The 14,743-nt window shown below is 60.3% G+C and overlaps 1 protein-coding gene across 2 annotated transcripts; it reads left to right on the forward strand.

The window, feature by feature from the left end:
- The first annotated feature begins 1,678 nt into the window (after positions 1-1,678).
- SLC4A9 (solute carrier family 4 member 9) lies at positions 1,679-14,731 on the forward strand. 2 transcript variants are annotated; one of them, XM_058849062.1, is made up of 21 exons: positions 1,679-1,983; positions 3,583-3,743; positions 3,957-4,106; positions 4,222-4,283; positions 4,382-4,539; positions 6,162-6,246; positions 6,517-6,671; positions 7,214-7,330; positions 7,493-7,667; positions 7,889-8,022; positions 8,130-8,401; positions 9,049-9,104; positions 9,200-9,382; positions 9,521-9,634; positions 10,528-10,689; positions 10,842-11,020; positions 11,245-11,317; positions 12,950-13,018; positions 13,893-14,066; positions 14,386-14,532; positions 14,644-14,731. In XM_058849062.1, the coding sequence occupies exons 1-21, from the start codon at positions 1,727-1,729 to the stop codon at positions 14,692-14,694; spliced, it is 2,934 nt and encodes a 977-aa protein (XP_058705045.1). In that variant the 5' UTR covers positions 1,679-1,726; the 3' UTR covers positions 14,695-14,731. The 2 variants fall into 2 exon arrangements, with proteins under 2 accessions (XP_058705045.1, XP_058705044.1); XM_058849061.1 differs by having other exon boundaries at positions 14,386-14,715.
- Positions 14,732-14,743: the final 12 nt, after the last annotated feature.

The raw sequence follows: 14,743 nt of genomic DNA on the forward strand, positions 1-14,743 counted from the left end.
CCCCCCGCTCACACCCTCCTTCTTGCTCAGACTTGACTTTTGCAATTGTTTGCTGGATGTTTTTCCTTCCGCCTCCTCTGGCCATCAGGAGCCCAAAGCTTTTGGCAGCGAAGCGAGGTGGTGGCACGGGCGAGGGGCTGTGTCCCTGGGCAGTCCTGCACACTGGCTCCTGGGGAGGTCCCCATGTTGGGATGGAATTTTTTGCCCCTGCCAGTCCCCCACCACGTCGCCAAGGCCGGGCTGGGTGTGTGCGGGCAGCGTTTGCCAGCTGCCCTGGCACCTCGGGAAAGGGAGGTACCAGCTCACGTCAGCTGCCAGAGAGGCTGCTGGCACAGAGGATTGGCAGTGGGCAAGGGGGGGGAGATGTGTGCGGGCTGCTGGTCCTGCCTGTCTCTGCTTCCTACCTCTGCCTCCTGCTGCCTCTTCCCCTCTGCCTCGCACAGCCTCCTGTGAACCCTGCCCACCTCCTGCAGCCCCTCACAGCCCCCCTGCCAGTCATACCCCATCTCATGCTGCTGAGGCAGCCTCCACAGGGGAGAGAGGTGAACCCCGGGAAGGTTTGGGTGCCTCAGGGCATCCCTGATGCTCCTTATGGGTGGGTCCATCTTGCCAGGGGTCTCCCCTTGGTCCCCACCCCAGCTAAGGGCACCCCTCCACACACCATGGTACCCGCTGGTATCGCAGAGCAAACAGCCTCAACACCCTGGGCCAGATCCTCGGGCTCAGTCCCTGCGAGGCAGGTACCAGGACCTCAGGAACCCCCACTCCCACCTGCGCCTCCCCAAAACCACCAGCCACTCTGCTGTGGTGGTGCCTGGACCTGCTCCAGCTGCTCCTGGGGCTGGATCCTGTCGGGTCTGGCGGGTTCCAGCACAGCCGGCCCGTGCCGGAGCCGCGGGGTTTTTATGTTTGCGGTTCCGCCGCCGTGTTTGCAGTGCACACAAACACCGCAGCCCCGTGGTTTGTTTGTGGACCGAGGGGCCAAGTGTGGTGGCGCTGGCGGTGGGCACGATGTGGGCACAGCGAGCACCGTGGCTGCTCTCTGCTGGCAGCGCAGTGCAGGCCCTGCCCGGTCCCTGTCCCTGCAGGGGGCTGCGGCTGGGCCCGTGTCCTTCCCCTCCATCCGCTCACGGGCTGCCGCTCACACAGGAGCCTTCTGAACACCGACACAGCCCCGAAGCTCTCCCAGCCTCTGCCGTCAACCCTGTCACTGGCAGCCCCTCATTTCCCCACCCTGGATTGCTCAGCGGTGCCACATCCTTCCCCAGAGCATTTCCCCATATCCACTTTCCCAGGAGAAGCTGCCATGGGCTGTGTCACCCCTCCTGCTGGGGCACAGCACCCTCTCACAGGCACTGATACTGCCAGCAGCTCTCCAGGGCTGGCCCTGCCACCCCCTCACCAACGCCCTGCAGGGTGCAGACAGGGCTGGGAACACACAGGTGCCCATGAACATCCTTATCCACACAGGTCACCTGCAGCTGGGTCCCCTGGTCCCTGGCCCAGATGGACAGCTGGACATGGCAGGACACAACCATACTGGGACCTGTGGGGCTGACCCTGGTGTTTTGAGATGGTTGTTTTGGGCTTGGCTCCTGTGTATTGGTTTGTGGCCAGTTTAAACCAGTTCATAGCTGTTATAAGGTGTGGGATGAGTGGGATCCTGTGAGTGCTGAAGGGGAGCTCACGCCTGTGGCTGCCGGTGTTGGTGGCCATACGAGCCCACATGGCCGGGGATGGTGGCACGGCTCTCCGGGCAGCAGACAGCTGCTCACAGCCCAGACTCGAGTGCAGCAACCCTGGAGCTCCCCCACAGGCTTTCGGCTGCAGCATCTTCCCCTCCAGCATAGCCACAGCGGCCCGGCGAGCTGGTGCTGCCCTGCATTGGGAGGAGAGGGGGGACATCACCTGCCCACTGCTTTTTATCCAGCTCAACCAGCTCCTCAGCACCTCGGCGGGCCTGGAGTGGAGGGAGATGGCCAGGTAGGCACACCTGTGAGAGCCAGGCTGCCGAGCCATGCTTTGGGAGGCCAGCCTTCCAGCTCAGCTGGAGCCAGGACACATCCCGAGGCTGGTGGTGCCTCAGCCCCAAGGCAGGGCTCTGCCCCGTCAGTGCCCACGCTGGGCTGACTTAATGTTCGGGAGAGGCCAGGATGTCAGGCAGGCCAGGCACAGCGCCCTTCCTCCTGCTCCTCTCTGCTGCCTCTCCAAGGCTCCAGTGGCTGCCCCGAGGCTGGGATGCCGCCGTGCCCCATAGAACCCCGTCACCCCAGCAGGGGCATGGGGACATGGGCCGGCAATGGGTCTGGGGCCGGCAATGGGTCTGGGGACAACAATGGGAGTGGGGCCGGCAATGGGTGTGGGGCCAGCAATGGGAGTGGGGCTGGCAGTATGTCTGGGGCCAGCAATAGGTCATCCCCCGGGGTCGGAGTGTCTGTGGGACCGCAGCCACCGGGCTGTGGCTCTCCCGGCACCCAGCCCCGCTGTCCCCGAGCCCGCGGTGCCGGGGCACGCTCTGCCCGTGCAGCACCACACGCCTGCGCGCCCACCCACGGGGACAAAGGGAAGCTCTGTCTGTGCACGGCGTTAAAATATTTGGCATGGCCCGAGCGTGGAAACAGCTCAAGACACTTCTGTTCTGACTCCAGCAAGCGCTGCTAATGGCAGGGCCACCCCCAGCACAGCTGGGAGGATGGATGGGCTGGGAGCAGCCCTGTGGAGAATGGCTGGGGGTGCTGGTGGGTGACAGATGGGACATCAGCCGGCACTGTGCACTCACAGCCCAGAGATGAGTGTAGCCTGGGCTGCACCACGGGCAGCAGCATGAGGAGGGGGTGCTCCCCCTGTTCTGCTTTGTGCGAGACTGCCCTGGGGCACCACATCCAGCTCCTGTTGAAGCACATCCTAAGGAAACTATGGAAGTGATTCAAAGGCTGGAAGAGCTCTGTTGGGACAGCTCTGTTATGGAGACAGGATGAGAGAGGTGGGATGTTGTTTAGCCCGGAGAAGACAAGGCTCAGGGGAGACCTTAGAGCCTCTTCCAGGACCTAAAGGGGCTCCAAGAGAGATGGAGAGGAACTTCAGACAAAGGACTGGCGTGACAGCACAGGCAGAGGTCAGCATTAGATGGGATATTGGGAAGGAATCTTCCTGTGAGGGTGGGGAGGTCCTGGCACAGGGTGCCCAGAGAAGCTGTGGCTGCCCCATCCCTGGAAGTGTTCAAGGCCAGGTTGGACAGGACTTGGAGCAACCTGGGATAGTGGAAGGTGTCCCTGCCCATGGTGGAGGGGTTGGAGATGATCTTTAAGGTCCCTTCAAACCTGAACCATCCTGTCACCTCATTATGGTTGGAATTCCCCATATCAGCTCTTGGAGAGGTGTGGGTCTGCAGGAATAGGGGTGTGACCACTTTGTCTGCACAGCTGCTCCTACACCATAAACCAACTGCAGGCACCTCTGAGCCACCCAAACCCCTCCCTGCCTGTGCCAGCCCCATGCTAAGCTCAAAGATGGACTCAGGCTCCAGCTCCCACTGCCTGGCACAGGGACCCTGCCACTGACCCCACACATCTCCCTGGACAGGTGGATAAAGTTCGAGGAGAAGGTGGAGGATGGTGGGGAGCGCTGGAGTGCACCCCATGTCCCAGCTCTGTCCCTGCACAGCCTGTTCCAGCTGAGAACATGCCTGCAGAAGGGGACGATGCTCCTGGATCTGGATGCCACCAGTTTCAAGGAAATAATCGGTACATGGGTAATGCAAAGGTCATCTCCTGGGATGGGCTGGTCACCACAGAGGGACAGGCCACCAGGAGGTGCCTATAGAACAGCACTGATGAATGACAGCTGGGTACCTGGGGGGGCTGTCTGATACCCCAGCTAAGGGGGTTTTTCCCTGGGCAGCTCCCCAGTGGGCAGCAAACCAGGGGGACTCAGAGCTGTCCCTGTCCCTGATGCAGACAAAGCACTTTCTGGGCAGCCCGAGGAAGCAGAGCTGCAGCCTGCACTGAGGGAGCGCCTGGCAGCCCTCCTGCTCCTCCAGCCGCAGCACCAGCCTACAAAATCCCTGCTGCAGCTCCTTGCTGAGCTTGGTCTCTCTCCCTGCCGAGGTAGGAAACCCGGCTGACCCATCAGGAATTCTCCCGCTGCCTCCAGCCCGGGGCAGTACCCACGCTGGCCCTTCTCCTGCACATGGATTTTGCTGTTTCCTCTGTTACTTTGCAGGGAAAGCCAAAGGCAGGTCTGAGCCCAGAACCCAGCTCTCCAAAACGCCTCTTAAGGAACAGGTACTGCAGCATGGAGCTGGACTGGGAGCAGCTACTGCATCCTGAATGCCCAGCCACGGCATCCTGAGTACCCAGCCCCTGCATCCCTTTCCTTTCAGCTGAGAAACAGATTTAGGAAGAAGGTCCCACCGGGGGCCGAAGCAGCCCACGTTGCTGTCGGGGAAGTTGAATTCCTGGAAAAGCCCTTTGCTGCCTACATTCGCCTCAGGCGTGGGGTGTCCCTTGGCTCACTGGCTGAGGTTTCTCTTCCAAGCAGGTAACACAGCCCGGCTGGTGGCCCTGTGCCCACCCCTGTCACTGTCTCCCCATTTCTTCCCACAGCAGACTAGTCTTTGCTTGTCCAAAGCAAAGGGAACGGCACCGAGTGCTGCATGCAGTCCCAGAATCCCATCTCACTGCTTCCCCTCCTGCTTTTCCCAGCTTCTTAGGAGCACTCCAGAACGGGTTGAGTGTAGAGCGTCTGTTGGGCAGCCTGGAAGGGCCATCCCCCGGGGTATTCCCTGTCCTTGGCTGGTTCTGCATGCTCTCCACTTACTGCCGGGAGCGTGGTGCCCGGCAGCGGGGGCGGGAGGCAGGTTTTTAGGAGACTCTTGCCCTCCCGCTGTTCTCCTGAGTGGTGAGACAAGGTGGGGGGAGAGGAGCAGGGCAGGAGGTCCCCATGGTTTCCCCGTGGCTGAGGAATCCATCCTCTAAAGCCGTGAGGGAAAAGGGACAGCGTGCCTTCAGCTGAGGACTTCCTTGGGAAGTGCGCGGAGGAAGCAGGCGGGGATCAGGAGGGACATTGCCACCTCCTGGTCACTCTGCCCTGAGCAGCCGTCCCCAGGAGCTGGGAGGTGCAGGACAGACATCCACCCACCTGCTGCTCTCTCCCCCTGGGGAGTTGGGTGGCAAGTCCCCGTCAATGCCCCTGGGTCTCGAGGGTTTGATGACAACCCGTTGCCCTGTATTTTCCTCCCCCAAACCAGAGGGCAGGAATACCTTGTCCCTACCCATCCCTTTGCCCAGGGTGCCATCCCCCCAAGTGGAGCCACTGCCTCAGGGTTGTCACTCACCCAGATCCATCTCCAGGATCCTAAGAGTCTTTTCCCATCGCCTTGGTGCAGATGCCAGGGTGAAAGCAATCCCTTGAGGCAACTGTCACCTCTCGTCCCTCTGGAGCAGCTCCAGAGGCCTCCGGTATCTGGGGGTTCTGTCAAGTCCCACTTGCACAGCCAGAGGAGTTTGCCTGCCCCCTCTCTGGGGTTTGCTCAGGGTACAGTCACTGGAACTGCTTGACAATCTCAGGCTTTCAGGACTGTAACCATTCCCACCAACTTTGGAAAGGTGTGGAGGACTCAGTTAAACATTTGTGTGGATTGTCCCTCTGGAGATTTTCCACCATCCTCTCAAGGACGGGATTTTTACTATATTTTATCAAGGGCTCTGAGCTCTCTTTCCAGTCTCCTCCCAGGTCCCTAGAGTCCTGTCAAACCTGCTACCTGTGCTGCTGGCAAGCTCTCCTTTCCTAACACACCAGCATCCTGCCTGAGAACAACATTCCCAGGAAAATGATGCCACAGACACCTCCTCATCCACAGCTGAGGATTTATTCTCCTCTGTCCAAAGACTTGCTCCCCCACACCTCCCAGTCGGGATTTCTGCAGACCCTTGTGATCCAGCCAGGGTCCTGGTGTCCTGTGGTCTCTGTGAGGTTGCCATGCAGTGGCAGCAGACACTGCAGACAAATGTCTTGTCTCCTGCCCCTGACCCCAGTTTCAGGGTGGCAGAAGTGCCCCCAGGCCTGCCCCAGCCACCATCCCCACATCCCCATGGTCCTCCCCCAGAGAAACATTTCCTGGGGGGAGGGGGCTGCTCTGGAGTTGTGCTGTCTTGCTACAGGTTCCTCTTCATCCTGCTGGGCCCCCCCAAAATGAAAGACTACCACGAGGTTGGCAGGGCCATGGCCACTCTGCTGACAGATGAGGTGAGCCTGGCACAGCACCCATGGATGGGATGGGCCTGGATGGGGGACACCAGAACCCCTCTCCTCTGCAGGCTGCAGTGGAGGGCAGAGGATGGGGTGAGCTGGTGGCCTCCCTTGCTCAGGATAAGAAAACAAAAGCCTGGGTGGGTTTGCAGGATGTAGGGCACCTGTTGCCCTGAAGTGGGTGCTTTTGTTTCCTGGTGATGGCTGAAGGCTGGGAGGGAGGTTCCAAGAGGGATGTGGTGGCTAAATCCCGGCATCTCCCCACAGCTCTTCCAAAGAGTTGCCCAGCAGGCTGAGCACCGAGAGGACCTCATTGCAGGGATAGAGGCATTCCTGGATGAGCTGATTGTGCTTCCTCCTGGCAAATGGGACCCCAGTGCCCGAATTCCTCCACCAAGCCATCTGCCATCTCCACGCAGGAGGTGGGCTGGAGGGAGGGCACCCCTAACTCTGCCAGCCCCTCTGCAAGGTCCTGCAGGGACACCTCTGTCTGTGACACTGGAATTTCCACTTCCATGGTGATGAAGTTGCCCAGGAGCCAGGAGGTTCTCCCTGCCAAGGCCCCCCACAGGCCCCTGCTTTTGTCCCCCCTGCTGTTAGTCCTGCTGTCCCACTTGGCAAATGGCAAATCCCCTGCAAAGGGAACTGATGGCAACACTGGGATTCAGCACTCAGATGTGAAACAACCCAGCTCCTCCACCAAAACCAGTCCTGCAGGGGCTGGCTCCAGGGCTTGCCAGAGGAAATCATGGTTGGGTTGGAAGAAACCTTCAAAGATCATCATCTGCCATTTCTTGTCCTCTTCCTGATCTTTCTCCTCTCCATTATCAGGGGACACACAAACCCTGTTTGCACCCCTGTCCTCTCCCCATTCTCCCTTTCCCATCCTAGTGTCCTCTAAATGCAGCTGGGTCCTGAGGATCCCAACCTGAAGCCTGTTGTCTCAGGCTCTGCTCTGCCACAGGACGGCTCTGGACCCACTGGAGCAGCAGCCACATGGTAACGGGGACATGACAGCAGCTGGGGACAGAGCCAGCCCAGGCCACCCACGCTCTGGGGAAGAGCTGGAGAGGACAGGCAGGTCAGTGGCTGGAAGGGTGGTGGGAGGTGCTGGATTTGGGGCCAGGTCACTGTTTCTCATGGGGCCACCATGTCCAAGCCCCTCTGAGCTTCTGTATCCAGGGGAAGGGACAATCCCAGCTCTCTGCGGGGTCTGCTCTGAGACCTCCCTCCTACACCCCAGGCTTTTTGGGGGGCTGCTGCGAGACATCCGGAGGAAGGCACCGTGGTACGGCAGCGACTTCTCCGATGCCCTGCACCCTCAGTGCCTCTCAGCAGTGCTCTACATCTACCTGGCAACAGTCACCAATGCCATCACCTTCGGGGGCATGCTGGGGGATGCAACCGCCAACATGCAGGTCAGTGTGGCCATGAGGTGCCCGGTACCAGCCCTGCTCAGCCCAGCCCTGAGGGCTTCCCACCTCCTGCCAGCATCCCCAGCACATCCCGAGCATTGCCTGAATTCTCCCTCCTTCCCTCACGGTCCCCAGCAGTGACCCTGTGTTCTGTGCTGCTGGGGGGACAGACCCATAACCCCCCTCCCTGCCATGTGCCTGGCACCCCCCCCCCTGCATTTCAGGGGGTGCTGGAGAGCTTCCTGGGCACAGCCTTTGCTGGCTTCATCTTCTGCCTCTTTTCGGGCCAACCCTTGACCATCCTGAGCAGCACTGGCCCCGTGCTTGTCTTTGAGCGCCTCCTCTTCTCCTTCAGCCAGTGAGTTCAGTGTCAGGGATGGATCCACTGTCCCCCAGCTGGGGCACGGGCCACCATCACTCCAGGCAGGTGTCATTGGTGAGGATTTGAGCCACCCTTTCCCCCAGGGATCACAGCCTGGACTACCTGGAGTTCCGCCTCTGGATTGGGCTCTGGGTGGCCTTTTTTGGTGTGGTGCTGGTGGCCACCGAGGCCAGTCACCTGGTGCGGTATTTCACCCGCTTCACTGAGGAAGGCTTCTGTGCACTCATCAGCCTGATATTCATCTACGACTCCCTGAAGAAGATGCTGAGCCTGGCAGATGCCTTCCCCATCAACTGGCAGTACCGGCTGGACAACGTCACCTCCTACAGCTGCACCTGCAACTTGTCCAGCCCCGGTGAGCCCAGCAGCCGTGGGAGGGTGGGGAGCAGGAACTGCTGCCCCAGGATCCCACTGGGAACCTGTTTCCTGGCTGGATGAGGGAAGGCACAGGAGGAGGAGGCTGTTTAATCCCATCCTCACCTGTCTGACCACATTGCAGCGTCCTTCACTTCCCTTCATACAGTCTGTCCACCTACTGCTGCCTCCTGGAACTGCCTTGCAGGCTTCCTTCCTTGCACCTTTCCAGGATAGGGGATGTCAGAGGCTGGAAAAGGGCACCTGTATGGGTTTGCTTTGCCATTTCTAGCCCAGTCTGTAAATCAGGGGCCATTTTCTGGGGTTTGAAGCCATGACCCTGGAAATGACATTACCCACACTGACCCTGGAAATGGGATCTACACCATGTGCCAAAAACATCAGTGCTGGCCAGCCTGGGATCAGTTGTGCCTCTGAGTGTCTGGTGCTTTAGCCAGGCCCTTCACAGGGAACGTCCCCTCCTCGGTGCTTCCTGGGCATCAGCCAGAACCTCAGCCTCAGAGGTCCCATGAGACCTCATACAGCATCCTGAGCCCTCAGGAAGAGCTTGAAGACCCAGCCTGATGGCAGCATCATCCCAGTCATCCTGATGAAACCAGCACCAATCTGAGCCCTGTCCCTTTGCAGGTCCCAGCTCTGCAGGGAATGACACGTTGCTGCCCTCCCTCCTGGCCACCCGGCAGGTACTGTCCCTGCTCCCAGGCAGGCAGGTGAGGCACTGGGGTGGGCCCAAGGCATCCATGTGTGACCCCTCCTCACTGCCACCTTGTCCCTGCAGCCTCCTGTCACCACAGCAGGGCTGAGCAGGACCCAGTGCCTGGATCGAGGTGGGCATCTCCTGGGGACCAGCTGCCAGTATGTGCCCGATGTCACCCTCATCTCCTTCCTGCTCTTCGGGGGCACCTTCCTCTTCTGCACCGCACTCAAACGCTTCAGGAGCAGCCGCTACTTCCCTGCGGGGGTGAGCATCTTCCAGCCACCCCAGTGACATGGCCACCGTCCCACTGGCATGGGGGTGGCTCTGGGTGCTGCACCCCGAGGCTGCTCCTGAAGTAGCCCCCACCCCTGCCAGCCTGGGCCAAGCCCTGTCCATCTGCAGGTGCGGAAGCTGGTGAGCGATTTCGCTGTCATCCTGGCCATCCTCACCTCCTGTGCTGTCGATGCTGCTCTGGGCCTGGAGACCCCCAAGCTCCTTGTCCCCAGCGAGCTGAAGGTGCCAACAGGGTGGGAACAGCATTGTCAGGGTGTGGGTCTGTGCCCACCACAGTAGCCACCCCATGCGCTGTCCGTGTCCTTCCCATCACTGGCTCCAGCCCTACAGGGGTGCAGGCTGCACCCCAGTAAATGAGAAAGGGTCGCACGCAGCTGATCCCATGCACTGTAGATAACCTGGCTCAGTCCTGGACTGTACAGATCACACTGGAGCAAGAGCCACAAACTCAGCTCCAGGCTTGGGCTTCTTGCCCTGGGTGTGGAGTGGGGCTGGCAGTGCCCGAGAGCAGCCAGTGCTCACCACCACCTCCTCAGGCTCACCATCATCACTGCCCAATGCTGTTGCCGCTGAAGATGAACAGATCACACGGACACAGGTCGAGGTGTGGTGAAGAGAAGAGAGAGGTTTATTTTTCCCTCCAGGATTTATAGGTTTCTGACCACGGCCAGAGATTGGATGGTCAGGATAACACTTTCTCACTGCACTGGCCATGAGAGATGTCCATCACAAGACGTGTAACAGAAGGAATGTACACATATCTATGTTTACAGTTACTGTCCTGGGAAAGTCTTTAGAAAACTATGTTAGCAAGCTCAGAAGCTGAGTTTTCAGGGCGACACAATGCCACCTCTTCCACCTCCTGTCACACACCCAGCTCTTGGTTTGTGGTGTCTGCTCTGGCACAGCCAGAGTGTTCTTGTAGGGGGCTGGTGGGTCACTCTGACCAGCAGCATCCCCAGGATGAGTGAGGATGCTCTTCCACTCCTGAGGTGGGACATCCTTGGGTGTCTGTAGGGCTCCAGCCTGGGCACCTGGGGCTGGTCCCATCACCCAGAGGTGCCACACACCCCACAAGTGGGTGGCAGCTGCCGTGACCCTTCTGCTCTCCACAGCCCACAAACCCAGCACGGGGCTGGATCATTTTCCCCTTTGGAGCCAACCCCTGGTGGGTCTGCCTGGTGTCTGCAGTGCCTGCTGTCCTGGTCACCATCCTCATTTTCATGGACCAGCAGATCACAGCTGTCATTCTTAACCGCAGGGAGTACAAGCTGCAGGTGAGCAGGGGGACAGGGAACAGGCAGCACCAGCCATTGAGGAGGATCCAGGTCCTGCCTGGGTCCCATGGAAACAGCCAGGGAGAGCAGAACCCCAAACTGGCCAGGAAAGTGGGAAGATGCCCCCAGCCCTGCTGCCTTTTCCCCTGCAGAAAGGAGCAGGCTTCCACCTGGATCTCCTCTGTGTCTCCCTCCTGATGGTTGTCACCTCTGTCACCGGCCTCCCCTGGTATGTCTCAGCCACTGTCATCTCCCTGGCACACATGGAGAGCCTGAGGAAGGAGAGTGCAACCTCAGCCCCCGGCGAGCACCCCGAGTTCCTGGGCATCAGGTGAACAAGGCTGGGCCCCGCCTTGGGGAGCCCTCCATGGCTGTGGAGCTGGGGACAGGGACATGCCCACACTGTCCATCTGACCTGGCTCTGGGGATCTCCCCACAGCTGACTCCCTTCCTTGTGGCCATCAAAAGTGCAAAGAGGGGACCTGAAGGGCAGGAAGGGGGGTTGGGCTCCCAAGGGACCCCAGGCACCTGTGACACCTGTGCTGCCACCCACAGGGAGCAGAGGCTGACAGGCCTGGCTGTCTTCATCCTGATGGGAGTCTCCATCTTCATGGCCCCTGTGCTCAAGGTAGGAAGCCTGGCTGGGGTGGCCTCTTTTCCTAGGCAGGCATACCCTTCAAGGCTGGAGATTCCTCACCCTGCCCCATGGAAGCAGCACAGGAATCCTGTCTGGCAGGAGCCTGCACTGTGTGGGTATGGGCTGCACCAAGGGTTTGTCTCAGTGCCATGGGAGGGCTGGCACACAAGGCACTGTGGCCCCATGTCACCTGTCCCATGTGTGTATTGGGGTCCTTGTGCTCCCCAAACACACCTCACCACTACCTCTCCACACTGCCAGGAGTAATGTTACTAAATATAGAAGAAATATTTATTCTTAATATCATATAAAATATCCGCACCTGGATGACCTGGCTGCTGCTGGCTTTCACCTGCTGCCGCTGCCATGCTAGGAAAAACCCTTCCAGTGGCCCTGGATTACCTGTGGGCAGATAGGAGGTCCCTTTTCCTCGACCTCTTGACTCACCTCTGAGGCTGATCTCACACAGCCTTTGATCTGGGGGCCTCCCAGCAGCCTCACCTCCAAACTGGATTTGATGGAAGAACTGTTAGATGGATGAGGAATTGGTTGGATGGTCATGTCCAGAGATTTACAGCCAGTAGCCAAGTGTCCAAATGGCAACAAGTAACATGTGGTGTCCTCCAAGTGTTCCTACTGGACAAACACTATGTAATATCTTCATCAAAGACATAGCAGGATGGAGAACGTTTGCAGATGGCACCAAGGTGAGGTGCAGTGACACACCTGGGGGATGAGATGCCATCCAAAGGGACCACAGAGGCTCATGTGAAGGACAGGCTGGGCTGTTGGGAATAAAGGAAGCAGAGACTGTGGACACACATGCAGGGTTTTACATGAGAGGACACTGAGCAGGCACGGACCCCCAGAGAACAGCTGATCCCACAGGGAACAGCTCCACTGGTTCCCTAGGGAACAGCCCCACTGCTCCCCCAGGGAACAGCCCCATGGATCCCCCAGGGAACAGCCCCACTGATCCCCCAGGGAACAGCCCCACTGATCCCCCAGGGAACAGCCCCACTGATCCCCCAGGGAACAGCCCCACTGCTCCCCCAGGGAACAGCCCCACTGCTCCCCCAGGGAACAGCCCCACTGATCCCCCAGGGAACAGCCCCACTGATCCCCCAGGGAACAGCCCCACGGATCCCCCAGGGAACAGCCCCACTGATCCCCCAGGGAACAGCCCCACTGATCCCCCAGGGAACAGCCCCACTGATCCCCCAGGGAACAGCCCCACTGATCCCCCAGGGAACAGCCCCACTGGTTCCCTAGGGAACAGCCCCGCTGATCCCCCAGGGAACAGCCCCATGGATCCCCCAGGGAACAGCCCCACTGCTCCCCCAGGGAACAGCCCCATGGATCCCCCAGGGAACAGCCCCACTGATCCCCCAGGGAACAGCCCCACTGATCCCCCAGGGAACATCCCCACTGATCCCCCAGGGAACAGCCCCACTGATCCCCCAGAGAACAGCCCCACTGGTTCCCTAGGGAACAGCCCCACTGCTCCCCCAGGGAACAGCCCCACTGCTCCCCCAGGGAACAGCCCCACTGCTCCCCCAGGGAACAGCCCCATGGATCCCCCAGGGAACAGCCCCACTGATCCCCCACCCCACTGTCTTGCAGCACATCCCGATGCCGGTGCTGTATGGGGTGTTCCTGCACATGGGGGTGACGGCGCTGAACAGCATCCAGGTGAGGGAGGGCTGCACTGGGAGGGGGTGCTGCTGGGGAGGAGGGGGTTTGCTCAGCAACAGCTGCTACTGCACAGCAGAGCCTGGATTTTATCTCTCTGTGGTGTACAGCCTGGCACGGAGCTGTCACCCACCGGGACAAGGAGGAAAAGAGGGACCTTTTTAGAGCAAAGGAAAGGGAAAAGGAGGGCTCTGGGATGCTGAGAAGCAGGAGGAACTTGTGCACTGATGGATCAGGTGGTTTGGGAGAAGTGGGACCAGTGGATAACACAGAATTAATCTCAAAGCCACAGGGACTTCCTCACCTGGGAGCTGCAGGCACAGTTGGGACATGACAGTCCTTTGGTTCTGGTATTGCTGCCCACGTGCCAGTTCTGTTCTTCCAAGAAACCAATGGAGAGGGAAAAAATCCCTATTCCAGAATTATCTACAGTGCTTTTTCCTCTAAATAGCACCGTTTCCTTGCAATTACCCTGCTCTGGATGACAGGCTGGGAAACTCCCACCCTCTCTCTGCTTGGGAAACCCAGAGCTGTGCTCTGGAGGAGGCTGCAGAAGTTTCCTGTGAATTGAGAGGGACCAAGGGGTGTTATCTCTGCATTAACCCTATAAAGGCAGCTAAGAGTCCTTTCTAGAGGTCTGCCTGGAAAGCGTTCCCCTGGCCTGGGGTGACAGTGGCACCAGGACCCCTGGTCTTGCAGACAAACTCACTGGCCCAAGCATCAGCTGTGGGTCAGCACAGGGGAGGGCAGGAGAGCTGAAGTGCAGAAATGATGGTGGAACCCCATCCTGCTGGCCCTGCTCTCAACAGAGAGGTGGGTGAGAGCTGCCCAGCAGCTGGACAGGTGTGACCCACCTGCCACGCTCTCGCTACAGCTCATGGACCGTGTGAGGCTGCTCCTGATGCCAGCCAAGCACCAGCCAGACCTCGCCTACCTCCGCCACGTGCCCCTGCGCCGCGTGCACCTTTTCACCATCATCCAGCTGCTCTGCCTGGCCCTGCTCTGGCTTCTCAAGTCCACCGTGGCCGCTATTATTTTCCCGGTGATGGTATGACACCCCTTGGCACCGCTTTGCTGCCGGCCTGGGTGCTGCCCACCCGGGCCCCGGCATAAACCTTTGGGAGGGGACATGAGCGCTGGCGGGTGGTGCCTGGGGGTGCTTTGCCAGCAGCCGTCACCCTCTGGTCTGGGCCCGCGGGGCTGTCACCAGAGGCTGAGTGTCACTGCTGGGCAAGTTTGGTCCCCTAGGGCCAGGTGGGTGACAGGCCACCACCCTGGCATCTCCTGGCGTGACAGAGGGATGTGACAGAGAGATGCTGCCCGTCCCCCGGCCCCAGCGCTGCTGACCCGTGCCTGCCCGGCCGCAGCTGCTGGCGCTGCTGGGGATCCGGAAGGGGCTGGAGCGCATCTTCTCCCGGCACGACCTGAGCTGGCTGGACGGGCCCCTGCCCGGCCCGGGGGCGGCAGGGACACACCCCCGGGAGCGGCCGGAGCAGGGGAGCAGAGCCGAGGAGGTCGGTGCTGTCCTGGGAGCCTCGCTCGGTCACAGCCACCCCGGGGCCGCTGGCGCGGGGGCGCCCGGGGTGGGCGCGGTGCCAGCCCCGAAACCTCTGTTCCCCCCACAGTGCGAGCCGATGCACCGCCCGGGACCGCAGATCAACCTCTCCGTGAACTAGCCCGGGCGGGGGCCGGGCGGGGGCCGGGGCTGTGCGGGGCCATCGCCCG

The sequence above is a fragment of the Poecile atricapillus genome, chromosome 13, assembly GCF_030490865.1.
Source record: "Poecile atricapillus isolate bPoeAtr1 chromosome 13, bPoeAtr1.hap1, whole genome shotgun sequence".
Taxonomy (NCBI): domain Eukaryota; kingdom Metazoa; phylum Chordata; class Aves; order Passeriformes; family Paridae; genus Poecile; species Poecile atricapillus.

Coding starts and splice junctions, on each gene's coding strand:
- SLC4A9 (XM_058849061.1), top strand. CDS start 1,727: ATGGCCGGGGATGGTGGCACGGCTCTCCGGGCAGCAGACAGCTGCTCA. Junction 6,247..6,516: donor CCACTCTGCTGACAGATGAG/GTGAGCCTGGCA, acceptor ATCTCCCCACAG/CTCTTCCAAAGAGTTGCCCA. Junction 7,331..7,492: donor GAGCTGGAGAGGACAGGCAG/GTCAGTGGCTGG, acceptor CCTACACCCCAG/GCTTTTTGGGGGGCTGCTGC.